General features: G+C 47.0%; 2 protein-coding genes across 4 annotated transcripts in view; both read left to right on the top strand.

The window, feature by feature from the left end:
• The first annotated feature begins 243 nt into the window (after positions 1-243).
• Positions 244-20,446, top strand: creb3l2 (cAMP responsive element binding protein 3-like 2). Its single transcript, XM_035426273.1, has 12 exons — positions 244-1,145; positions 11,828-12,056; positions 13,542-13,744; positions 14,035-14,119; positions 15,224-15,411; positions 15,534-15,680; positions 15,904-15,962; positions 16,216-16,284; positions 16,513-16,612; positions 16,893-17,016; positions 17,972-18,251; positions 18,679-20,446. Exons 1-12 carry the CDS (start codon positions 1,047-1,049, stop codon positions 18,749-18,751), a joined length of 1,656 nt encoding a protein of 551 aa, XP_035282164.1. The 5' UTR covers positions 244-1,046; the 3' UTR covers positions 18,752-20,446.
• A 1,431-nt stretch (positions 20,447-21,877) lies between these two features.
• dgki (diacylglycerol kinase, iota) overlaps positions 21,878-25,608 on the top strand; it is a 51,978-nt gene continuing 48,247 nt past the window's right edge. For 2 of the 3 annotated variants that reach the window (XM_035427291.1, XM_035427290.1), the window contains exon 1: positions 21,878-22,551. In XM_035427291.1, the coding sequence (XP_035283182.1) occupies positions 22,328-22,551 (224 nt within the window). In that variant the 5' untranslated portion in view covers positions 21,878-22,327. The remainder of the gene's footprint in view (positions 22,552-25,608) is intronic. The other variant, XM_035427292.1, reaches the window with a different exon arrangement.

Genomic DNA, 25,608 nt, shown 5'->3' with positions numbered 1-25,608 from the left:
ACATCAACAAGTCTTTGGTGTACTCGGATTCTTAAGAGTTCGGCGTAGGCGGGACAGCGCTGTTATGTATTCTTGTCTCAATTCTATTCGTTGTAAGAGCCTGGCAAATTATACTCTATTGGACAGGTCGTTCTCCATGCGTTGTAGGCGGTGGTATTTTTGCTCGATTGGTGTCTCCGCCTGTCATTCATGGGTGGGTTTAAATTTTTTAAATGTGCACACAGTGGTACTTTTTCACTGTTTTGACCGCAACACGGGGTTAAGAAGACCATTTTGATGGATACCAAGCATTGTCCAGTGGACGTGGCTGTAAAGATTAAACACTCCCCGTATTGTTCAAAGCGTTGAAACGCGACCGTATACTGAATACCTCCTGATTGGATGCAATTTGTTATGAATGGCAGGAGCTTTAAAGAAGATACTTTTGTACAGTTATGACTACAGCTGCAATGAATGCATGATTCAAATTGTGCGAATAAGGTATTTTTCAGAGCAAACATGTCAAGTTAAGAAGAAACAAGTACAGACGACCGGGCGCTGAATGGGTGTGACAGGGAATAGCTGCTCTCTAAACCTATTGGATGATTGTGACTCAAACAAACTCCACATCTCACTACTCCCTCCTCTTTCCCCACCCTCGAATTCCTGTCTGTCTGGATGTGGACATTGAGCGTTTGTGGGGACAAATAGCCAATTAAACGGTACATTTGAGGAGGATAAACAAAGACATTATCGGGGCACAGTTTCAAAACATTTTTATATTTCTATCCAGAGGAAAATACTCAAGTGGAATCTGTTTACGCCTTGATATCGTGACCGTGGAATGCGAAAAACTAGCTAGCTTGCTAACTAAAGATACTCACAAGTAGCTATTTTCACCAACTTTTTCGCAGACGTTCGGGAAAGTAACAGTTCTAGGTTTCATCTGGACGGTCAGTGGAGTGTCAGGAGTCGAATTATTCTTACTTGCGCTTTGATTGATATTTTATTACAACAGAAAGCTGCCTTTGTCGACCGCATATTTTTGTCATATCACGTCGTGGAGCATGGAAATATTAGACAGCGGTGAGCCATTTTCACACTGGGATCGAAATCTAAGCGAATTGTCTGAGCCCGGAGAAAACGACAATGTTGTGTACAACACAGTAAGTGCATGTGTGCCTTTCTGTCTTAGTCTTTCCCTGTGTATATACAGTCTTTGCATGTAATTAGCACGCAGTTTGGTTAAATTGGCTACATTGCGTTCTGTATGCAAGTTAACTTTTAAGTCTTTCCCCTTCGGCTGTTCATTCACGTCCTGGACCTTTAGCAGTCCATGTTTTAAACAAAAGTAGACCTTCAGATAAATACACACAAGGACACGTAAATGTAACTATTGAAGACAGTTGTCTGCGTAGGTAAAAACAACAGCAGTAGTCTATTCACGTGTTTATTTCCATTTAAACTTGGATCGGTAATGTATCTTAACACGAGTAGGTTGCCCCTTCGACTCTTCAGACATTTTGAAAACGACCATAGTTTCAACAGCAATGCCTGCAAGTAATAAGTAGGCAAAGGTACGCTGAGACTTGAGGACCCGTGGCGTTCTAATGAATTCCCTTGCGTGTCTGATCAGCCCAACTTTATGGAATTGTGTTGACGCGGTGAGTGAAATACTGCTCTGTAATCGTATTGTAGGCTACTGGCTATAATGACACATTCCGTTTTGTTTGAATAGCATGCAGTTTGCGTCATTAAGAAAAAACTTTCACGTATAGGGTAATTATACCTGCTCATACTAATGAGTTAATTAAAGTTTTAATCAGTTGAAGTATTTTTTTTTTTTTGCGGGTGGGGGTGGGGGTGGAGGTGGGGTGGGTGGGTGGAATTTCTATCTTTTGTAATGAAACGGTGGAGATAGTATATAGAATGCTACAATGGCTGGATCTCAGGCAGTTTTCACACCAACAACCCTTTAGATCCAGATCTTCATACAATACACAATTTCCTGAGTTTCCTGAGAAACAAGTGTCTGTCATGATTGAAAAAGCAAGTTATTCACAGCGTGGCACATTCTGAAGCAATGTTTATGCTCTGTTGGATTGAGAGATTGTTATTCTGAGTTCTGAGAACAAGGCCAGTCAGTGTTTTTGCTCCGGCAGACCTCTCTATCCTCTCTGACCTCTTGGGTTTTAGAATACAGACACCAACCCCCCCCCCCCCCCCCCCCCCAACCACCACCAACACCACCAGTGGCATCCCCCACTTCATCTTTTTCTCACTTCCTGTCTCCCTGTGATTTGTTGACATGGAATTCCTCACAGCAATGCAAACTGATCACAGCTGCACTGGTAACGTCTTATGTTTACTGGATACATTCAGATTTAAATGTGGCTTTGATGCGTGAGCTACGGGGATCTGTCTGGGAAAGTTCAATGTCTTTTGTTTTTCTCAGGTCCTGGATATCTTTAGTAGTAAATCTGCTAAGCGTGCAGTGTGCATAGTGCTATCTTTAAAAGATAAGCCTCAGGCATGCTAAGGACCACATGAAAAGCTTATTCAGCAGCAGTGGATTGCCTCCTTCCTGTAATTTTGCACATGTACTTGGTCTCGGAGTGATCTGCTTTGGAATGCAAGTTATTTGAACTTTGTGCGCCTTTTAATTGACCAGATCAAATCATTCTGGCTTTGATGATATAAGTTCAGAGGACACTGTAGTAAGAGTAAGGTTTGACAGTCCTCTTCTCTGGGCAGTATTGGTGTGGCCATGCTTAGTGATAGTAAGTTTGGTAAAATATTAGCCTATATTGCTGGCCTGGGAGAACATTTATTAGCTGCTCCTTTTGGTTTGAGTCTGGATAAATAACACACGCACTGCATGTGGGAATATTCATAGCATCCACAGGAAATGATGTAACATGCAGACTGCAAGGTTCAAGAGATCTGTTGGTTGTAGCGATAAAGAGGCATTGTCACTTTTTAACCAATTGATAATTATTTGCCCAGGTAGTTTACACACTGTAGGTAGGGAAATTATATTAATTAACACTGATTTTTAATTGTCTTGCCCCTTTAACATCAAGACAGAACAGCTCCTACCTTTTAAAGAGCAAGTAGATAGTCAGTGTATAGCAAGGCTTGGTGGAACATAGAACCCTAATGTCTTTATTGCTCTCTTGAACTAAAAATGAGATGCTTAACCTTTACAAAGCAATAACCCAGAATTCCTTGAGGATTTGCAGCACAAGGCTGGAGTACACTTGAAAAAACTGTGAAGGGCTGGGACAGTACCTAGCATACAGTGGGTAGAAGACGGGTTGTCTGAGAAAAATAAACATTTGCCATCCCCTTAGAAGAGTTTGTGTGTTTTCAGTAGGAACAAGGAATGTTCCTTCAGCGCTGTTTTTCTTAGAGCAGTAGGTGCAAAAATATTTTATGTGGATAGAAATAGCAAATGCAGACTTGAATCACCAAACTAACGACAAAGCTGTTCCTTTTTTTCTTTCCTGATGCTGACTGCGGCACTATTTCTTTTGAAAGTGTGAAGACGAGCAGCCCACAGTACAACGCGCACTTTGTCAAAAGAGCAGCGCTTCCCTCTGCTACGGGGTTTTCAACAAGCACGCTCAGACAGGACCACAGACGCTTTCATTTCACCGTCAGCTTCTCGGCGGAAAACCAGCGCGGTTAGACTACTGCTTGTGGCAGTACGGACGTGCGCATCCGCGAAATTTTCATTCCTAATTTTTTGCATGAGATGCAAAGTTTGTTGTAAATTCTAGAATGTTTTCTTCCCCAGGTAGAGAAGTATTTTGAAACTTCAAAGCTCTTGTGTAGCATTATGGTTCATTTATGTGTCGTGCTGGAATGGTAAAAATGGGTAGCTGTTAAATTTAAGGTCAATTTAGTTACAGTAGCTGGAGGTGACATGAACCCCAGAACCGTCCCAGAACTCCCTTTGGCATTACAGTAGTCTGTTTTACTGGACTAGGCCTGTATAATGAACACGTTCCAATGATAGCGTGTTAATTGTGGACATCTGTGCTGTCCTCAGTATGTAGGCCTATCTATATGTCAGCCACTCTCATGGTTATGGTTTCAACAGTAGCCGTATCCAACTGTCAGATTCAGTTGAGTGTTTGGCAAGGTTGGCCCTTTTATCTGTTTGACCAAAGTGCTTGAGTGACATGACTCACTTCTGACCCCTGTGCACCGATCAGTCTGACATTGTGAGTTGAGTTTCCTGCCAGAGATCATGGCGGTTTGGTCTTCTTTGTCTTGTAAATAGTTTCTATGTCATTTTCGCAAAGTTATGAGATTGAAAAGCTGAAGTAAGGCTGCAGCAGGGAAAATAAAAAATGACAGTGCAGTCAACAACAGAATGGTGAACTTTTGTTTGTGTTTCAGTGGCCAGAGAAACATTCGGACCCCTAGTTAAATGGGGCAAGAAAGTTTGAGAGAGATGTTGCTTAGATATCGATCTCCACAGAGTGATAGAGAGAGAGGTCAGCCACCATTGTGGCAGTTGTCACGGAAAGACTTGCTGACATGTCTTTCGCACCAGTGACACATTTTCGCAGCGATTTAAAAAAAAAAAAAAAACACGCACTCACGCAAAACTACATTCCATTTCAGTCAGTGCTGTCTTTGCTTCGTACTCCAGTTCTGGCCATGCAGGAATACCGGCCTTGTAACCCGTCAGCGTAAGAGTCCTTTCTGTGGCGTTGCCGGCACGCCCTCGTCCCGAAGCGGAGCGCGCTGTGGGGCGGGGGCCAGGCTGGCGGCTGCGGTGAACGGGCCCAGGCACGCCGGCCCCGGGCTGTGGGAGATGTGAACGGCCTGTTCCACAGGCGGGGCCGCCCTGACACAGAGCCCGCTTTCTTCTGCCCCTGAGCAGTGCGCACAGAGCCCGGCCTGTTCTCTGTGCCAGTGCAGTCCTGTGTGAAATCACTCTCGCTGCCCTAGCTCTCTCTCTGCACGTTTCCTTCTGCATGCTCAAGATGTCTGATTTCAGAAGAGATATACCAGCCAGTGCCTGGCTTATCACGTAGGCTAGGCTCCAGATTTGGGATCTCAAGTGTTTCTATGTGGGCCTAATTTGTAAACTTTTTATTGTGAGTGTTAAGCCCGGAGATACTACCGAAATGATTAACAAACCAATGCATACAGCGCACAGTGCTACAAAACCACACAATCCTGCAATTTTTCCTCCAAGGTGGTTTAGGATATGGAGTTTTGGCCTAATGACCTGTGATGTGTAGTTTATGTAAATATTCTTTCTGGACAAATCACATTGAAGAGCTTTAAAGTTATGCGGTTTTGTAGCGCAGGGTCTCACAGAGTTAAAAGATCTGTGGTCTTCCTTCAGGTGGAGTCTCTATATGGCATTTCCATAAAACAATTTTTTTGTTTTAAAGTGCTATCTCAGGGCTGCTTTGATGATGGATATCTACTAGTCACTATGATTTAGATACAGTAACTCATGGAAATGTTGTAAACATTCGAAAACAACATAATAAAACCAGGAGCAGTAATGTTCTGTGACACAAAACATAATAAAATTGTCTCTTGTAAATAAGCTGTCAGGCTGGCAAGCTTATGTAACCCTTTGGATTCTAAAAATAGGCCTAGTTCTTGCATATTTGCATTTCCCTTTGTTAAAGGCATTTTTTTTTCTAAACTGTCTCATGAATTGTTACTCAAGTTTTTGCACCTGGAAGTACCTGCTTTCTCCAAACCAACGAACTTCATTTTTGACAAGGAATTGGCTCTTGTGGGAAAGTATGAAAACAAGCCTTAAGACAATGCAACTGACGAGGCATGACTACTCTGAAGGTACATTGGGTGTAACCGATAATTTACTTGTGATTTCTCATTTAGGTTTTGTCTCCACAATATTATGGATATTGTGGCCCCCGAGCACGTCTAAATCACACTCAATGGTCTACATGACTGTTCTAGAGGTGTTTCCTGTGAATGAATGCCTGTAGGGTCAGGTTTGTTTCTGGTGCCATAAGCAATGGGGAAGACGGTAAATGGCCTTCTGGGAAAGGCCCATGCTATAATGGCTTGGGTGTCCTCTGATGTCCCCCAGTGAAGGCTTTTTGTGTGCTGCCCCTGACATGGAGCCCGGAGGGTTAGTTGCAGCACCTGGCAGCAGGATCAGGTGATGGAATCGCCGGTTATAATCCCCTCTTAATAACATTTCCAGTTAATGTTGCACACGGGTCCTACTTCCCTCTTCATGCGCCTTCAGTTACAGTCTGAACTCAGGAGTCTAGAACGGCACTCTTACTGTGGGGATGTTTTTCATTGTCTGTACCGGTTTGCTGTACCATGTGACCTGGGGTACATCTTGCCTGCACATTAAGCCGCGAGGGAGAGGGAGTAGTTTATGCTTCTGTCTGATCCGTCATCCCTCTCTGTAGCTAGGGGGAGGGGAGACAGTGGAAATGAGCACTAACAGTAGGAGCTATGCTATGCTATGCCGCTCTTCCACAGGCCAGATATGCCGGTCCGTCAGCCCACTCCCTCTCTCTCTCTCTCTCTCTCTCTCTCTCTGTTCTTTTTCCTTCTTCTGCTTCCTTCTGACCCACATATGTGCGGCTGCTGGCAGGCCGGGTACTGGAGTCAGTGTGGAAAATGGAAAAAGTGACCGTGTGGGATGAACAGCGCGAGGGGGAAGGAAATTCTTGAGAGGGGGGCGGGCCTCCGGGTTTTCTCAGATTGACGTCATCTCAGAAGGGATGGGGGGAGGGGTTCGGGGGGACGGAGGGGTGGAGTTCAGGGGGGCGAGAGGCTGGATAAGACGCTGAGATGTTTTCCAGAGGCTCGCCGCCTGATTTAGTTTTACTGTACGGGACTTCCTGTCCCATTTCGCTTCCTCCCTCGCTGTCCTGGAGCTGGGCTGTACTCGACTGTCAGTCACAGATTTTTAAAAGGCTCTGACTGTCATTTTGTTTTAACGTGCATTCGTAAAGCTTTATGGTTGTCACGAAATATCAAAATTTACCTCACTATTTCCACACCATTGTCTACTCTATTTTTAGTTTGTATTTTATTTGTCTGTGTAAGATCCATGGAATTAATCAGGATCTTGTCATGTTTTATATTTTATGAAATCACTTGATAAATGTATCTGTTGATATGGCAATGTACTGTGCATTGTACCTCACAAAATACGCGAATGGCTTCAAATTAAATAGTCCCATTCCATTCTGTAGACTGCGGTGCCCTCTAAAATGCCCTCTTTGGGTACAAATACATTCCGTGGCCATCGGCCTTCCCTGCCCCAGTAGGTTAAACGTGACCGTCACGGAACAGTAAGGAACTGGCCAGGGGGTTTGGGCCACTCGATTTCTCCACACGCAGCTCCCTCCCCTCTCCAATCCTATCAGAGAGCTTGACCGGACCCTTTGACCCCGCCTCTGCGGCCGGGGAAACTGGGTCACTCAGCGATGGGGCAGGCTTGTGGAGGCGGGGGCTGCTGTGCTTGCGGACTTGCAGGTATAGATAACGAAGGCCAGCCCCCCGTAGAGTTGGGGGCCTCCTCAGCATGCCTGCACACGATGGGGTAAAAAGCAGATGGGACCTGGACTGGAAGGCTTTATCGTGGCGGACGAAGCCGTCGCCCACAAAAGGGAAGGGAAGAAAACCAGATGAGAAATGCTGACTCGTATGGTTTTGATATTTTAAACCTGTGAGCCGTTAAAATGGGGGCTTTGGCCTGCTTTCTTTCCACGCCCGTAAAAAGCAGTGACTTTGGTCTTTAGTGGTGCCACTGGTGAGCTGGGGGTAATGGGATGATGTTCTGAGTGTTCTCATCTCCCCGTTCAGTCTGGGGGGGCAAAGCTGGCTGTGTGGGAGAGGCGAACTTTGGACCCCCGGAGCGTGTCATAAATTTTCTAACAGGAGAGTGTGTGCGGCACGTTGTGTGTGTGTGCACGTGTGTGTCTGTCTGTGTGTGTGTGTGTATATATATATGCACGCGTGCGTGTGCGCACTCTGGCCCTAGGGTTTCCTGTCTCTCTTCGGTCACATCTGTTTCGGGTCCTGGGAGGGAAGTTGTACATCAGCAGAGCTGTCACAACAGGCTTACTGTCCCACCTCCTTTTCTCCTGCCCATGCCCCCCTTTTACCACCCCCCCCCCCCCCCCCAAAAAAAACAAAAAAACAAACAGCTCGTCCGTCTTTACCCCGACGCCCCTGCCTCTGGCCACACACCCCTTCACACATGGCTTTGTCCTACAGGGCCCCGAAATTACAGACCCCCGTCGAAATTCCTCCCGGCCCCCTTCAGGATCGTCACCGGAGGTGCGGCTCTGCCCTGTTATCGGTGTCCCAGCCGGAGAGAGGGGCTCGGAGGGCGTCGAATTACAGCCCCACCCCCCCCACCCCACGGCCCCGCCCGTACCCCCCACTACCCGGAGACCAGGAGACAAAGGGCCATTTACAGGGAGAGCCGCTCTCTCTCGGCGCATAAACGGCTCCACACATGGCAGGGCCCTGGAGGCTCCGCGCCCCAATCCCCCCCCCCCCCCCCCGTATTGTCCTCAGAGAGTTACGGCCTCGGAGAAGCCCGTGCCTCTTTCTGATGGCCCTGGCTGAGCCGCTCTTCTGCATACCGTGAATGAGATGGTCTACAAATAATTGCCTGTGGGCAGTAAAACCTCAAGCTCTTTAAATGTCCCTGTTCTTGGTCCCCATGGGAAAGGGGGGTTGTGTGACAGAAATGCCCAAACTGCAGAGCCAGTTCACTCTTGCCCCCCTCCCCCCACATACAGCCCCCCTCACCCCCCACATACAGTCCCCCTCTACCCACCCACTGTCCGTGGTCCCTCAGGCTAGAGTCTGTTCATAGAACATGGCCAGGTACAACCATGCCACCAACCAAGCTCTTGAAGCGGTCCGAAAAATGAATACCCCGAGTAGAGGAGACCGTGTGGGATCGTAGCGGCACTGCCTTATTTGTCCATTTATTTCCTCATAAGAAAAGCGGGGGCGCTGGTCATGTGACGTGTGCGAGCGAGCCTGACAAACATGCCCAGTGACTAATGGAACCGCTGCCCCGGTCTGCAGACGGAGAAGACGCAGGCCGGGCCACGGCAGCGGCTCTCGCTGTTTATCTGAGCGCGCTCAGTAGGGCCCGTGACTCACGTCTGGGCAGTGACCCTCGGTAATGGCCCACGGTGCGGAGGGCGTTGCCTGGCTGTTGGCTTGTAACCGTGACTACCGCTGGACGACGAGACTGGGAGGCACTGCAGAGTAGCTCTGACTTAACAAACTCAAAAGAGAAGTGTGAAAAATGAACTGCAGGGCTTGTCAAAGCTACATTAGCAGAAATGATGAATTGGCTACGCTAATAAGGAGGAATGCCTTCAACTGGAACTCGCAGATGTGTTGAATAGGGCTGCGTTCCATCTGTACATATGCCAGGGGGTTGATCTTCCCTCCTTTTGAGAAGAACTACGATGGAAGGGAAAGCCTGTTTGTGTGGGGATGAATAGAATGAACAGAAAGAATTTACTCCGTTTAGTTTCCGCGTCTGCATGTTGAGGAAAGTGGCTGCACTGTGGGACTGGCAAAGTGAACCCAGCTGTAACGGGCTTGTAGGTCAGGAGTGGGTGTGGAACGGGGAGCCAGTGAACCCAGTGCTCTGGAGGGACATGGTTAGCAGCTTGACTTTTCTCTTTCTCTCTCTCTCTCTCTCTCTCTCTCTCCCTCTCCCTCCCTCCCTCTCTTTCCATGTCTCTCCCTTTCTCTCCCCCATTTCTGTCTCCCTCCCTCTCCCTCTGGAACATAACCACCTCTTCAATCTGCCAAAAAAAGCAGGCCCTCATGCCTGGCCCCACTCCACCCCTCCCTCTCTCCCTCCCTCTCTCTCCTGCTGCTTACTGACTCACTTGTGTTCAGTGCTCTTTCTTTCTTCCCTTCTTTTCCTTTTCTCATACCACATCTTTCTCTCCCCATCACTTTCCAGACTAAAATACTCTCTTATTTTAGTGTGTTCTGTAGTCCTGGAAATGGAAACCCTGAAATTACACCCAGTGTTTTCCACATCACTGTTACATGGAACTTCAGATGATGAGGAAATCTAAACAGAGTAGCATTTTGGCAAAGCATCACTTTTTTTGTGCCAGAAAATCAGTTTGAACTGATGTTTGTTCCTTGTGGCTGCACTATGGTGTATGTGTGTGTGCGCGTGTGTGTGTGTGTGTCTGTGAGTGGGTGTGTGTGTGGGTGGGTGTGTGTGTGTGGGTGGGTGTGTGTGTGTGAGTGAGTGCGTGTGTGTGTGTGTGTGTCTGTGCGTGGGTGGGTGTGTGTGTTTGTTTGTCCACTTGGCTGATATCTAAGAGCAGGAAAGCTCTTCGTTCACTTCTCTGTGGACTGAGAAGTTAGTTGCAGGTGTCAGGGCACATGGTCAAGGACTTGCCTTTCCAGCATTGGACTGAGTCAAGACTCTTTACACAGACTTGCACAGTAACATAGACTTGCACAGTAGCACAGACTCTGCATAGCAACGCACATTAGAGCAATCGTTGTAATATGTGCAATAATGAATTGATGGCTTTAGGTTTCTCGCTATTGCGCGTGTTCATGAAAGAGCCATTGTTTTGAGCTATGCAGGAGATGCTTCACAAGCTTGGCTTTCTCTTTGGGCCTTTGTTAATATCCGGACGCTCGCTCCTATCCCTTCTGCGACCTGGATATGGATACAAACCAGGGCAGCGTGCACCTGTACCCACACTGCCCCTGTTCAGTGCTCAGGTGTGCTCAGGCGTGCTCAGGCGCTGCTCAGGTGCTGCTCGGTCTGCTCAGTTCCGCAGCCCTGCTCCGGCGTTGCTCAGGTTACAGGATCCTCGTCTGCACACTGTGGAGTTCCCCTCAGGGTGACCGGCTGCTGCTGTAAGGCGGTCAGGCCTGGCCCGTCTTTAAAGGCCATCTCAGCAGCGCGGGTTACGCGAGCGCCACGCCGCGCCGTTCGTAGCGCCTGGGTTCCGCCGGCGGTGCGTTCTACTCGAGGCTGCGGTGGAGCGGGACGCCGCCGTCGCCCAATCGAGGCGCGTTTCACCTCGGTCGCGGTGAAACGCCGCCTCTCAGGCCGAACGGTGATCCCGTCTTCGCTTCTGTTTCCGTCCCCAGGCCACTGGAGAGATCTAAAAAGTAGTAAAAATCTAAATGCGGTGGGGCGCGTGGTATCACTGTAAAACAGCCGCGGTTTGAGTCTGAACAAGCTCCCAGCCAATGAAAGCAGACAAACTGTTGCTGGGGAAAAAATGGGCAGTCTGACCAAACCCCCCCCACCCCCTCCTACCCCCTGCTTTCTAGAATGCAAGATCTTGCAGAGATGAAAACTGTGTTGGGGTGGGGGAGGGGCAGCTCCAGATAATAATGCAAATGCATATTAGGGCTCTGCCCCTACTTGCAACAGACTAAACATAGCAGCCTTTTCAGTGCAGTGTAGAAGGGAAATGGTTCAAGCATGTCCGGGCAGGAATTTTAAATTGGGGAGTTTGGGGCGTTTGAAGTGAGGGCCGGACTTAGTTCAAACCCTCACACTGCAGTGTGAGATAGTGTTAGCCCCCCCACTGTGCCCGCTCTCCGGTGTGGGGTTAAGGGAATGGGTCGTCCATATTTACTGTTCCCTGTGGGGTGTAATTAGAGCGTCCGGCCTGAGACAGCACATCTGGATCTGTCTTTCTCAGAGGGCCTTTGGTGTGTGTGAAACGCCTCCAGCCTGCTTGCTTTAGGCCTCTTTCATCCCTCTCTCCTTCTCTTGTGCTTCTCTCATCCTCCGCTATCCTCCGCTGATTCCTCTCTCATCTCTCTCTCTCTCTTCCATCTCCAGCACTTCACGGACCTCTTGGATGACCTATCCCAGGAGGCCTTGCTGGGCCAGCTGCTGAGCGACCCCTTCCTGTCCGGGCGGGGCGAGGCCATGGACACGGAGGAGGAGCTGATCCCCGCCTCCCCGGTGCCCCCCCACATCCAGGCGGAGCACAGCTACTCCCTGAGCGGAGACTCGCGACCCCAGTCCCCCCTCTCACACCTGCCCGGGGAACGAGAGAGCGACGCAGGTGAGCGGAGGAGGAGCGGAGGGATGCACGGAAGGGTGGATGGATAGATGGTTGGTTGGCTGGATGGTTGGGTGGGTGGTTGGAAGGATAGGTGGATGGATGGATGGATGGATGGGTGGATAGATGGATGGATGGATAAGTTGTGCATAGTGGAGGACAGGGGAAAGTGTGCCAGGGAGGATTGAAAGGACGTGCAGAAGTTGGGTGTGTTTTCACAGGGGCACGTTGTGGAGCATCCCAGTCAGCAGTCAGCTATGCAGGAGAGTCTTGACTCATCCCAGTATGAAGCAGTCAGACACAGAGTGCCTGGGGATGAGAGCTGCTCATCAGTCATTAAAAATGTAAAACCCCTGAGACCGTGGCAACCCTGCCCGGCGAGGCAGGGAGTGCGCCTGGCCCCCACGCACAGGAGGCAGATGGTGTGGGAGGCAAGTTAAAATTCAAGGGCCACAGGTGGAGATCTATAAAGCATGCCTCCAGATCTACCATCTACCAATCCCACCTCCATGAAGAATTTTCAGAAAAAAAACCTCTGTTGAGGGAAATCTCCAAAATAAGCATCTGAAATATGATAAATTCCTCTGAACTTTGATTGGAACCAGGTGTTGGTCAGATGAGACAAAAAATGTAGCTTTTTTGCTGTGCACACCACTGGTGGGTTTGGCATCAAAAAACCATGCTCATATCCAAATGAACATCATACATAGTGGTGATATTATTTGGTAGTCTGTATCTACTGGACCTGGAGTTTTGTTGAAGTGAATGGAATTGTGAACTCCAGTAATTAGCCAAACACGTCAACACTGTGAGGTCGGTGTAATCAAATAGAGATGGATGCTGTTTGACAGTTTAAAAGGATTTAGATTATGGTGTAGGTGAGGGACTCGAACAGACTGAGACAGTGTGGGTGTGTGTGAATTCGTCTGCATATGTTTGTCTGTCTGTCTGTCTGTTATTATGTGCGTGTGTGCATGTGGGCGTGCATTTGTACTTGTCCAAGCAGAGTAGATTCTGAATGCTGTAATGCTCTTGGAAGAGGGTTCTGTTTGCCAAAACGCTGGAGTTGGTCTCATCTAACCCCTTATGACTCATCTAAAACAATTTCTGAAAGGTATTTGTGGGTTCAGCCTCCGTGGAGTTTACTCTCATTACAAAATCAAATTTTCTTTTTGACTGTTTTTTTGCTTTTGTTTTCTCTCATGCAAGTATTTTTCTCTGTAAAATTTCAGAGAAATTCACCTAAAGATGTGGGCTAATATGGAAGCCTGATCATCTGTTTAATGTGAAGTGAAAGTTCAGCTCTGTCTTCCCAGGAAACCAGCCCAACCTTTATCCCAAACACTGTTCTGTATCATTACAGTTACCAGGAAAAGCCTGGGGTCTCGCTGTGGCCTTAAATCTAGGCCTTTGGGTAGAGGTGGGGGTGTGGGGGGTAGGTTGCATAAGAGTGTTTGTTTTCAGCCCTGTTCTCTCTGTGACCTCCAGGGGAGTCGGATGGGGAGGACTGGTGCATGGAGCCAGAGGAGAAGGCCCTGAAGATGGACCCGCTCCTCTCTGACGCCCCGTCCCTGCTGCCCACGCTCACCCTCAGCCTGGCCCCCGAGGGCCCCGGGGCCCAGCCGGTGGCCCCCCAAGCCCTCTCCGTCCCCGTCCTGCTCTCCCAGCCCTCACAAGTCAAGATCATCAAGGTGAGGGAGGCGTTTGCGTCCCGTTCAGGGAGGGGCGGTCAGTGGGATCACAGCCAGGTCACTGCTCGCAAACATCCCAGAAGAATGCACATTTATAATGGATGCCATCCAGTAAGGGAAAATAACTTGTGTAGTGAACTTTAGACTTCTCGGTTACTGTGTTAGATGAAAGCATTGAATTTAAATATGTAATTAGTGTGCTGTATAATAATAAATGTGGGGTTTTATAATCCCTTAAGAATATATTACTTGATTAAATGGCCATTTATGATTACCTTTTGATTGGACAGATTAAGGAGGACAGTGAGAGCTTCAGTCCCAAAATCAAGCTGGAACCCCATGAGGTGGATCAGTTCCTCAACCTGTCCCCCAGAGGTGAGACTGACCCTCCCACAACACAAGGCCTTTCTCTGTAGGGCTAAAGCCAGACTTATTCTAGAGCTGGAGAGCTGGAACCAGGCTGACTCATTATGGCCCTTTCCCACTGTAGAGCTGGAACCAGGCTGACTCATTATGGCCCTTTCCCACTATAGACCTTGAACTAGGCTAACATGAGCTGGAGCCAAAGCTGGGTTACCCAATTCAGCGCTGATTCCATTGCATCACCCCCTACCAGAACTGTAGCACATGACATAACGGTTAACACTGGCAGCTACTCAGATCAAGATAACTGTGCTTTTCATTTGCATTACAAGGCTGAACACCCCTCCCCCCAAAAAACTACTACAGAAAACTCTGATTGCTCCCATCTACTTTTTACCTTGGCAATGGTGTCATGATCCTTTCCATTTTTATCTGTGGTGTCACTGGGTGGCAACTCCCAATAAAACCCTGGAGTTCTCAACTTGTTGAATCTGCCCAGTTAGCTCATAGGCAGCCTTCTTTCTATGGCTCAGTGGTGCCCCCTGGTGAAGGTTGAGTCTAATAACACGTAATGTACAGTTAAAGAAAATAACATGAATACACACATCAAAGCAAAGATTGAGAGGAAGATTGTAAATGAGTGACCTTTTTCAAAACTTCCTTTTTAAAAACCAGTCCTCTTCCCTTTGCTGCAGTGTGGTCATTTTCCCTGTGCTGCAGTGTGGTCATTTTCCCTGTGCTGCAGTGTGGTCATATTCCCTGTGCTTCAGTGTGGTCATATTCCCTGTGCTGCAGTGTGGTCATATTCCCTGTGCTGCAGTGTGGTCATATTCCCTGTGCTGTAGTGTGGTCATATTCCCTGTGCTGCAGTGTGGTCATATTCCCTGTGCTGCAGTGTGGTCATATACCCTGTGCTGTAGTGTGGTCATATTCCCTGTACTGCAGTGTGGTCATATTCCCTGTGCTGCAGTGTGGTCATATTCCCTGTGCTGCAGTGTGGTCATATTCCCTGGGCTGCAGTGTGGTCGTATTCCCTGTGCTGCAGTGTGGTCATATTCCCTGTGCTGCAGTGTGGTCATATTCCCTTTATTGAGCTGTGAGCGGTTTTTATTCCAGGCTTGGAGTCTCTGCAGCTCCCCCCCACACCCCCCAGCTCTCATGGCAGCGACTCGGAGGGCAGCCAGAGCCCCACGCGTCCCTGCGAGCCCTCCAGCCCCACCCAGGCGCAGGCGCAGGCCGTCCTGAAGGTGGCGCCGCGGGCCCCCTCCTCCCTCTCCAACTCTCCCCTCCTCACCGCCCCCCACGTGAGTCGCGGGCCGATCTCATCTTCGTCGGGGTTCGTTTTGGGCTGCCGCACTTCTGCCGGTGCATTCGGGATTGGCTACCTCCCCCCTAACTGCTCTGTGTTCACTCCCCGCACCCTCAGAAGCTGCAGGGCTCAGGACCCCTCCTGCTGACGGAGGAGGAGAAACGCACGCTCATCGCCGAGGGATACCCCGTCCCGACCAAGCTGCCCCTCTCCAAGGCCGAGGAGAAGGCCCTCAAGAAGATCCGCAGGAAGATCAAGAACAAGGTGAGAAGGAGGAAGAGAAGGAGGAGCAGGAAGAGGCCTGCTTAAGAGTGCCTAACTGACCTGCAGGTGCCTCAGGCTAATGGGATGTAGCTTTTTGAATAGCCGCTGAGCTCTCAGTCATTTCTCTGCTGACCTGAGATGATGCGCTGACATTTAGCCCTGTTATAAATTTAGCCTAAAGCCACGCCTGACAATTTTTTGTCATTGGCTGTCCCCCTCCCAGATCTCTGCTCAGGAGAGCCGAAGGAAGAAGAAGGAGTACATGGATACGCTGGAGAAAAAGTCAGTTCATACCGAGTTCATGTTGTGTTTACGTGGTTTCTGGCGTGTTTTTGAGAAGGCCTCTGTGAGAGGAATATTTCTTGTTCTTATCCCTGATTGCCCTTTGCCCCAATCCCTGGATGATTACTTCATTATTCAGTTTAGGTCATTAGGTAGACTTTGCTCTCTGGCATAGTTACTGAGGTGACTGGCAGGCAGCTTAATAAATGTCGTAAGCGGGTGGGTGACCATGCAGTTCTCCTTGTGTCCACAGGGTGGAGACGTGCTCCAACGAGAACAACGAGTTGCGCAGGAAAGTGGAGACTCTGGAGTGCACCAACAAGTGAGTGAGCGAAGCAGCATGGCACCTTTATCATGAGTCTAACTTAATCAGACAGCAGTAAAATCAGCACAACTCCTACAGGAGGTTTTATTATGTTGCGTATCAGTGAAACTGCAGGACACTCAGTCAGAGATATGATCATAAGTGACTTGCAGTACGTGGCTGTGTGTGAGAGCGTTGAGTACCGTACGCTGTGGGCCTTGACGGCAGTGTCCCTCTCTCCCCCAGGTCTCTCCTGCAGCAGCTGCACTCCCTGCAGGCGGTGGTGGCGGGGAAGGTCCCTCGGTCCTGCAGGGTGACGGGCACACAGACCTCCACGTGCCTCATGGTGAGTGCTCCTCGCCTCCAGAGTGAGCCAGGAGACCGGAGCCCCCGCTGTGGGGGCTGTCACAAGATGGCCGGCCTGGAAAGGACTGAAGGGCCGCCCTGTTAACAACATGTTGTGTTAATCCCACCATGTCAACCACTTAAAGGGAACATTATGGCCAACAGGATTCCTATGCCCGTGGTGTTTAGTCCTTTCTAGGGTGGCCTTCTAGTGACACCCGGCTGTGTGCCGACTGTGGCGGGAAGGCTGTGTCTCTAACTGTCCACTATGTCTCCCCCAGGTGGTGGTGCTGTGCTTCGCCATGTTCCTGGGCAGTTTCTACCAGGGCCTGGGGCCCTGCTCCTCCATCACTAAAACAGGCCTCTCCAGAGAGCCCAGGATGGAGGAGTCCTACGAAGCCACCGGTGAGTACAGCCCCCACCCGGCCTCAGTGGGAGGGTGGGAGGCTCAGTGATGAAAGGAGAGAGAGAGAGGGGGAGAGAGACTCAGTGATGAAAGGAGAGAGAGAGGGAAAGGCAGAGAAATTAAGCTAGAGTATGAGGAGAGAGAAAAGGGGGGGGGTAAAGAAATGCAGACAAAAAGAATGAGAGACAAAGAGATGGAAAGGGAAAGGACAGGGTGGGTGATTATCCTTCAGGATCATGAAGTTATTTTTTCTTTCTGATATTTCAGTGCTGGAAAAAAGGAAAAAATATATCCTCACAAGTTCAACCCCCACTCAGATCTGGGCACGTTATGTAATGGATAAATTTCAATAATTTTAGAACTGCAGTTCCAACATGCAGAGGCAGTCACGACTCCACTACTTCTGCTCAGAGAGAAAGTATATATCTGTGTGTGTGTGTGTGTGCGCGCGCGTGTGTGTTTAATGAAAGTGGGGGTGTTTGCATGTGTGAGTCTGAAACGTTCAGAACTTTTTGGTCTGAACTCTGCTTCTCTCACCATCTCTCCCTTCCTCTCTCCCTTACCCTGTGTTCAGATAGCTTATTCCAAAGAGCGATTTGGCTTTTGTAGTACATATTTTAGCCCACCTCTATGTGGCAGCTTTTATCAACACCCCCCCCCCCCCCAATTCCACTTCAAATCATTTGAACAATATTGACGAGCAGGAAGCTCCGCGCTCCTCAACAAATAAACAGCCTTTCCGATTAACCGAGCTAGCCACCAAAGTGCCTGCACTCCAAAGCCATTATCTGTCATTTGGTGTGATTATCATTATCATGGCTAAAAAGGATAATGGTTATTTCATTACAGTTGATCTCCGCGCTCGCTCGTGTCTTCCTCCCACGCAGGCCTCCTTTGCTCCGTTTTAAAAGGCGGGCTCTGATTGGCTGCCCGTCTCTCTGCTTGCGTCCGCAGTGAAGTCGCGGAGCCTGCTGGGCTACGAGGACCACGGCGGCCTGGACGAGCCTCACCCCTCCGGGCTGGGAGGGGAGTACCCGGAGACGTGGGACAGGCAGGTGGACGTCATGGCGACCTGGCGCTCCCTGCAGGAGCAGCGGCAGGAGCAGCAGGAGCAGCAGGAGCAGGCGGAGAGGCTCAGGGCGGAGAGGCTCAGGGCGGAGTCCAAACCGCCGTACACCCACAGCAACGAATCGCACGCGCAGAAGCCGATACTCATAGACCTACACCCACACAGGTACGCAACCTCTGTGGTTTGTCCTTAATGTCATAAATTAAAAAAAAAACATTTTCGGGGAGGCATGCCTCCAGACCCCCCTAGAGGGTTACAGTTCTCAGGGTCTATGCATTTCAACCCCCCCCCCCCCCCCCCATATTAAAATGAAAGTATGCCCTTGGCATGGAGAACAGATTATTGTTGATAGCTGCGATCGTATGACTTTATTGGGATGGCAGGTATGCCATCCAGCCAAGTTACGCCTTGGCGGGGCATGACCCATATTTTACCTACAGTATTTGGTTTGTTTGTGCACCACTTGCCATGACTGTTAATGTTGCTTGCATTGTAGCTATAAATAGTAACCTTGGCGACAAAGTTTTATAATTGGAAAATAGGCTTTCAGTTTGCACTGTTGTGAAAAGGACCTCTTCACTCTCATTTACAGATCACTGGAGCTTCGGAGCAATGAAAGCACAAAAGTGATAGAACTGGAGAGGACAGTGAACGAGACTTTCTGAGGTCTGAATACCCCCCCCCCCAAAACCCTGGCCTCCCCCCCCCCCCTTCCACAGTGTCAGAGGCTTGAAACTCACCCTTTGTATTTATATATTCTGTTTGAATATTGTTTTACATACGTAGTTTGTTTTTTTATGTATTTCTATTCCATTCCAACATTATACGGTAGTCTTTGTTGATATTTTATTTTGTTAATAGTTTTTATTTTTTCCATTTCTAAATTTATTACATATATATTCTTTACTTTCTTGCACCTGTACTATCTTATTTGCAGGAAGCTTGGAAGCCTTTTCAGTTGGTATTAATATTGTTACCCACGGCCATGTCGATTTTTAAAAGCCATCCGATTTCATGTCCAAATAATGATTTGAATGCAGATGTCTACAATATGGGTTTTAAAGAAAACCAAAGAGTCACACAGGAGTCAGGTGATTTATCGCAGAGCTATTCTGTTCAACTGATCTATTTTGGATGTCACTAAGTGTACACAGGACTGTGGGGTAATAAAATGTTCTTCTTGTTAGCTGTCCTCTACATGTGCTTCTGAACACCAGGTCTGCAGGGACTGGGGAGAGATATACATAATCTCCCTGACAGTACAGCATGCTTACGTGGACATTAACCTTGTCGTTTAAGGTTCACCTAGATTTATTCTTCTCTTGTGAACTTGCAGGGCACAGTAGACAAGAGTCTGATGTGGTATATGGTCTTCAGAGCCGCCAAATCTAATTTTGTCCCTGTGACATCATGCTAGCACTATACTTGGAATGAAAAAATCTAATTCTTTCCCTGTAGTGTCAGGCTTGGTCTCTTCTTGGAATTAAAAAATTCAATCCTAGGTCAGTATCCCTGTACACTTGTTCTATGCATAGAATGAAAAAGAAAGGAAAAAAAATCTCATAGTTGGATTTTCCTGAAATATCAAGTGCATGAGGCTTAGAGGTTGTAAACAAGTGCCACATATTTTAGTGCACTTTTAGGATAGGGGGCGGAGCTGGATTGTATTCCTGGGCAGTGTTCAAATGGACCAGGAATAGGAAGTGCCCGACTGTGTCCCCATTGGCCACTTTCCGTTTCCGCATCTGAACTGTAATGCAGTATTGGACTGTAGGTCACTACTGTTGTGACTGGAATATGTGTCTCTAAACCCCTGCTCTATTTCTGCGGAATTCCCAGTGAAACCACTTCCTTAGTTGCGTACTAATTTGTGGTCATGACATCATGGATTAAACCTACTCTTGGATAGAAAAAAAAAACAACACATCTGCTGTGAGCAAACATGCACTGTGTCCAAAGAATGAATCTTATTTATTTATTAAATGTAGCATTCTATTAATTTTCAGCACCAACGGCAGCATTTTGATTTGTCATATCATGTCTGGCTGTAACCCAGACATACATTTTTAATGTGCTCTTAAAATGACAAATAAATTTGTGGATGGTACTGGGCTGTTCATTTTTACACTGTTTCAGCAGTCACACAGACTGCCTGTGGGCGGTTTGTCAGCTTACCTTTATCAGGCTGGTGGTTCTGTCTGCAACGATCCTGTCATCGAGATTAATGTCCATATGCTTTCGGTTGGAAAGATGCTTTACTGTCTTGTTCACAGTTCAAACACAGGAAATGTGTTCCTGTTCTGTTTTTTTTTTCTTTTCTTTTTTTCCAAATCAAATAAATATTTTCCTTAGTAAAAGCATACCCGGAATTGTAATCATCTTTCTTTTAATGTTCTGTTTCCTGTATCTCTAAGTGTTTGGAATGTGCAGGACTGGAGAATGTGTTGTCTCTTCTGTCATAAACAGTTTGACACTGGTTCTGAGGGAAGACTTCCTAGAAAGACACTTGGGAAAGCTGGGATATGAAAATGGGTCATCTGGGCTTAAAGTAATCAAAGAAAGACACTCACTATTTGACAGTCCTGTTTTTCTATAACATTTCAGAAGTATTGAAACTTCATACAGTTACTGAACCATTGCTGCCCTACCAGCCTTCTACTATATAGCTAATACAGTAACAGGTTAGTGTCTGCGCTGTTCCGAATCCTTCAACATTCCATAAAATTCCAAAATATTGTGTTTTTGCCTATCTGCCAAAAATATGCAAATGGGTAATAGAGAGTAGGGGAATGCCCCCAACCCCACAGCCCAAACAAAACCTTTGTGATGGATGTACTGTAATGACCTTTCCAAGGCAAGTTCACTGCACTAATAAAAAAGGGGGAAAAAATAAAAGCATGCACAAGGAAGTCAACACATCCCTGAAAATCAATTTAGTCATTTAAAACCAGGCAGTACTCATTACATCAATCAGGCCTAATATGACTCCAGTCTGTATGTCTGTCGTAAATGGTCTGATTTCCCACGTGAGCCCCATCTCTGGCTGCTGCACAGTAAAATGTCCAGTGTCAATTCAACTGTAACATAGTACATATGAGTCCAGTAGAGACCATATGTACTCTGTTGATTTAAGAACATTTTACTGTCTGCCACTGAAACACTGGGGTGTTTCTTGTGCGTGTAGCCTAGTGTGTGAGAGCTAATGATTTATTCCTCTACTTTAAATCCACTTGTTGGTGACAACATATATTTCGGGAAAATAATAAAAAGTTTAATTACTCAAAATGAGGTAAAAAAAAATTCTGTTTCCGACGGTAGGGTTATGTAAAGCTAGGCAATGGGGTTGTGCACTTCAGAGCAGACTTAACTTGTGGCAAAAATATGTTACAATGGCATACCTGAAAAGAAATGCAAGAGATTTAACATCGAGCTAATGTTCAGATGGTTGTACTTTACACATCGTCTACACATAAACGTCAAACAAAGATCACTGAAAATCAAGTATTGGTATCGGCTATTGCTATGACATGTTAAACGAATATGGCGGTTCTTTTTTTTCTTCTTTTTTTAAAAATACCTACATATCCCATATTAGATTGTAGCCTAGGCTATATGGTAGGCTATCAGTAATTAAATGAACAATTAGCTAAAATGACAGTGAACAAACACAAGACAACTGAGCAAGCAGTGATGAGAGGTTTCACTATGCCAACCAAACATCGCAAACAACGGAGAAGTAATTACTCTCTAAATTCACTCATCACTGGCATTGGCATTCAGTGGGGGTAGCTCACACCCACTGGAGTCTCAGCTTTCCAGCCTCACCGACACAGATGTTTGACATTGCGGAGCGCACAGTCCGATTGTGCGTAAGAGCCAGTTTGTGTGTGTTGACTGTCAGGGACTCTATGCCCTACTTTTACCGACGGATGCTGCGCTAAGAGGAGGAGTGGGAGTATCCCAGAATGCCCTTGTAGTCGGAGATGGATGCTGCGGCTGCTGCTGCTGCTGTTGCAGCCTGTCACTACACAACAGCCTATGCTGCCATTTCCAGTCGGCAACCTTCCTCTCCCTTGCAGGTCGACCGCTAGTGTGACCGTGTGGCGCTGCGGCGAGAACAGCTCCGCCGCTTCAGTCCCTGCTAATTTGCGGTACACACAGCTACATCATCTACAACCAATACCGACTTTGCCGTCACTGTTTCCTCGGTGTGACGAGGAGAGGGGGTCCACTGCCGGAGCATGGACCCCCTGGCCAAACCCTGCCCGTCACAGGCAGACCGAAGCTCTCAGACCTTCGGCAATAGACTAACCTCTCTGGGAGCCACCGGTGGAGAGGCGAACGATCGAGGCTGCAGGGACGAGGCAATGGGAGGCGGTGATACTTTGAGCAGCTTTCCCGACATGGAAGAGTCACTAGAGGAGAAACTGAAGGGTCTGGCTTTCAGGAAACAGACTTCGTACAGGTAAGTTTTTTTTAATGAGACGTGGAAACAGCGATAGTGAATATGACTGAATTAGCTGGTTTGCCAACGTGAAATAGTATTGGTTAGCTAGCTAGCAGGCTAGCTTGAAAAACCTCCGCGTCATTGAGACCACTTGCCTGGTTGGCTGGCTAGCGATTGACTCCAACATTGCAAGCTATGTATCTCTATTTTTATTTTAAATTATAATTAAACTTGAAGCTAGTTCATATTCTCCGGTTTCTCGAAAACACACTCAGCCAGCGACTAATATTAATAGTTTAACAAATCCTATAATTTAAACGTAATTTTGCGTTCACGTGAAAGGCTATTATTTCAACAAACCTGATATGGAAACATTGCTATCTTAGCTAGCAGCAGCTAGATTTCTAAATGTAGACAATGTAATTGTGTTTCTACTTGGCATTATAGCTACGACTTCCCCCAAAACCCGATGGTTACAGCAGATGGGCTGCACAATTAACGTTAGTATTTTGTACCATTCTCTCTGAGCCGCTGAGGTTCATTTGCCATCATCACTATCTCTCACTATAATTTACGCTGTAAACCTTTATTCCGGGTGGGGGAAACGGAGTTATTTACTTTCACTCAGCCAGTTTGCCGCTATGGATTTACTCCCGAACACCAGCCGAAGTCCCTGGCTAAGCTTGCAGCTGTTGTGGGATCGTTGATTTGGCAGACGACCAGTGAATAGGAAGATGCCAGAGGAAGTTATTGCTTTATTTTAGAATTGTCCGTGCACAGTCATTCTTCGTGCAGGCGATACTATTGAAAGACCATGTTACTGCAATGTTATTATTGAACCAAGACTATGGTAATGTTTCCTTTAGGCTATATACAGAGTCCCTGTATACGCACCAGGCAATTAGAACGGTGTACATTTTGGTTTGAGTTAAAGTGGAAGGCACGGAACACCAGAGATGTGTTTTATATACTGAGTTCTGTAGAATTTACCTTACTTCAGTTGCATGTAGACGACAGCTGTTATCAGAACTAGAAGCAGCCTGCTGACAGGTACGAGGGATAGGATACTCACTGCTGGGAATATGCAAATCTGGTATTATCTGAGCTCAAAGTAGTGTGTTGCATCTGTATTTCTGTCTGTCAGGAACGTTCAATAAGACCTTTGGACCACCCATTTTTTGCACCTCAATCATGAGCGCACAGATCAAAAGGTCTTCAAAGGTGTGTGTTTCTGTGAAGTTTCAAATAAATTCTGTTGCACGTGTGTTGCCACAGTAACTGCCAATAAAATAATATAACCCGAGCAACTGCAGCCAATCCTGTAATGGAAAAAGCTGAACTCTCAACACATGAAATGTGTATCCAGGGAGGCCCAACAGGCTAGACTCTGCTTGTCCAAGTACAGACACACCCTCTGAAATCCAGTTTTTCTTGCTATGGAAGCTTTGAATTGGACAGGACCTTTTGGTCAAACTCAGGAAGAAATCCACTGCTAATGTTGATTTTGTAATTTATTTCTGGATTAGTACAGTCGTGGTGTTTGGTTTTGACTAGGGCAGCAGCCGTAGTCAGCCCACATTTCGGAAAACCAAGTGCACATGTTTAGAAATGAGAGGCATTATCTTCTTTGTGTCTGTTTCGCACTGTGCTCCATGAAACACATTTGGTTGCGATTTGTGATTAATATATAGGGCTGTGTTTACTCTGCCTGCTGTTCCTCCTCTTTACTCTGCCAAAGGTTTGGTCACAATTGGAACAGCTAAAAACACCCCGAACCTAACAGATAGAGAGGCGTGATGATCAGATGTCTGTCTGTGCTCTGAATGCCTCTGGGCTTATCCAGCAAGGTTAGTCACATGGCGGCATGTTCCCAGAAATTGTATTTTCTTCATATCTATTTTTAGAGATCCTTGGTCCATTAGGGCAGAACATATTTAAGAACAGAGGTCAAACAGTCATTCAATTTAATGCTCCTTCACTGAATGATCTCTTGTCCTCTGTAGCACCCTGCACCCTTGTACAGACTCAGGCACAGGTTGAGTATTTTACCAGCATAAGAAGTTGTGTGCGAGTGCCTCTTGCATTTTTACTCCTAGTGCCTCCCATACACGAGACAACTTCTCGACGACTAAAGTCTGACACACTCTCACATTTAACAACAATCTGTCCTAAATCGTGGGTATTTAGTCCTAGAGGTGCACCCATTTTAAGATTCTGCAAAGACTGGGAATCATGCAGCTTTACACATTATATGATCCCAACAGAATGGAGATTTTAGATATTTTATATATATTCATACAAATGCATTTTTTAAATGTATTACATTTTTGTAAAACAAGAAACATGTTCTACAAATATATAAAAAACGTATTTAAAAAAAAAAAAAAAAATATTACATGTGTGTTTTTTCCCCCCTGGTAGAATTGTGTGACGAATAGGCCCACACCCAGAAACAGCCAAACGAAAATCCCCCTCAGTAACTTTGGGGAGTAATAAAGGAAAAGGCTTTTTCCATGCAGATCTCCCGTTGGAATCACTGATGTGCAATGAAATGGGTACATTACATTACCGAAGTTGTCCTGCAACACTAATCCCATCCGGACAGAGCTAAAGACAGCACACCTATTGGCTGTTGGCAGTGTATGATTACAGTACATGCGCGTCGTTCACCATCACAAACATTTTCATTTAAGACTAAAGACTTACGGTAATATTAAACATGTTTGAATGTGTCTGAACGGTCAAGATTAGGTAAAGAAACTCAGTGGGAGTTGTCTTAATACGATCTCACATAAATCATGAGTCGTGACGGGGGCGCGTGCCGACTGGGGTAAGACTCGAAAGATTTTACTACGGCTCCTAAGACTGCGGAATCGCTTAAAATATCGTCTAGTGTAGAGCCGGTATCAAACTGATCTCAGAGGACAACCTTCAAGGTTTTTTTATTGTGCTATGTGGAGAATGTAGTTGTTTGAAACTACAAAATGTGCGACCTGTAAATCCCTAATATTGCATGCTCAGAGGAGAAGAGTGAACAAAAAACACACAAACAAACAAACAATAAACTAGCAAAGC

The sequence above is a fragment of the Anguilla anguilla genome, chromosome 7 (assembly GCF_013347855.1).
Source record: "Anguilla anguilla isolate fAngAng1 chromosome 7, fAngAng1.pri, whole genome shotgun sequence".
In the NCBI taxonomy this organism is placed as follows: domain Eukaryota; kingdom Metazoa; phylum Chordata; class Actinopteri; order Anguilliformes; family Anguillidae; genus Anguilla; species Anguilla anguilla.
The sequence above is the reverse complement of the archived record's forward strand: the minus strand, read 5'-3'. Positions and strand labels throughout refer to the sequence as shown.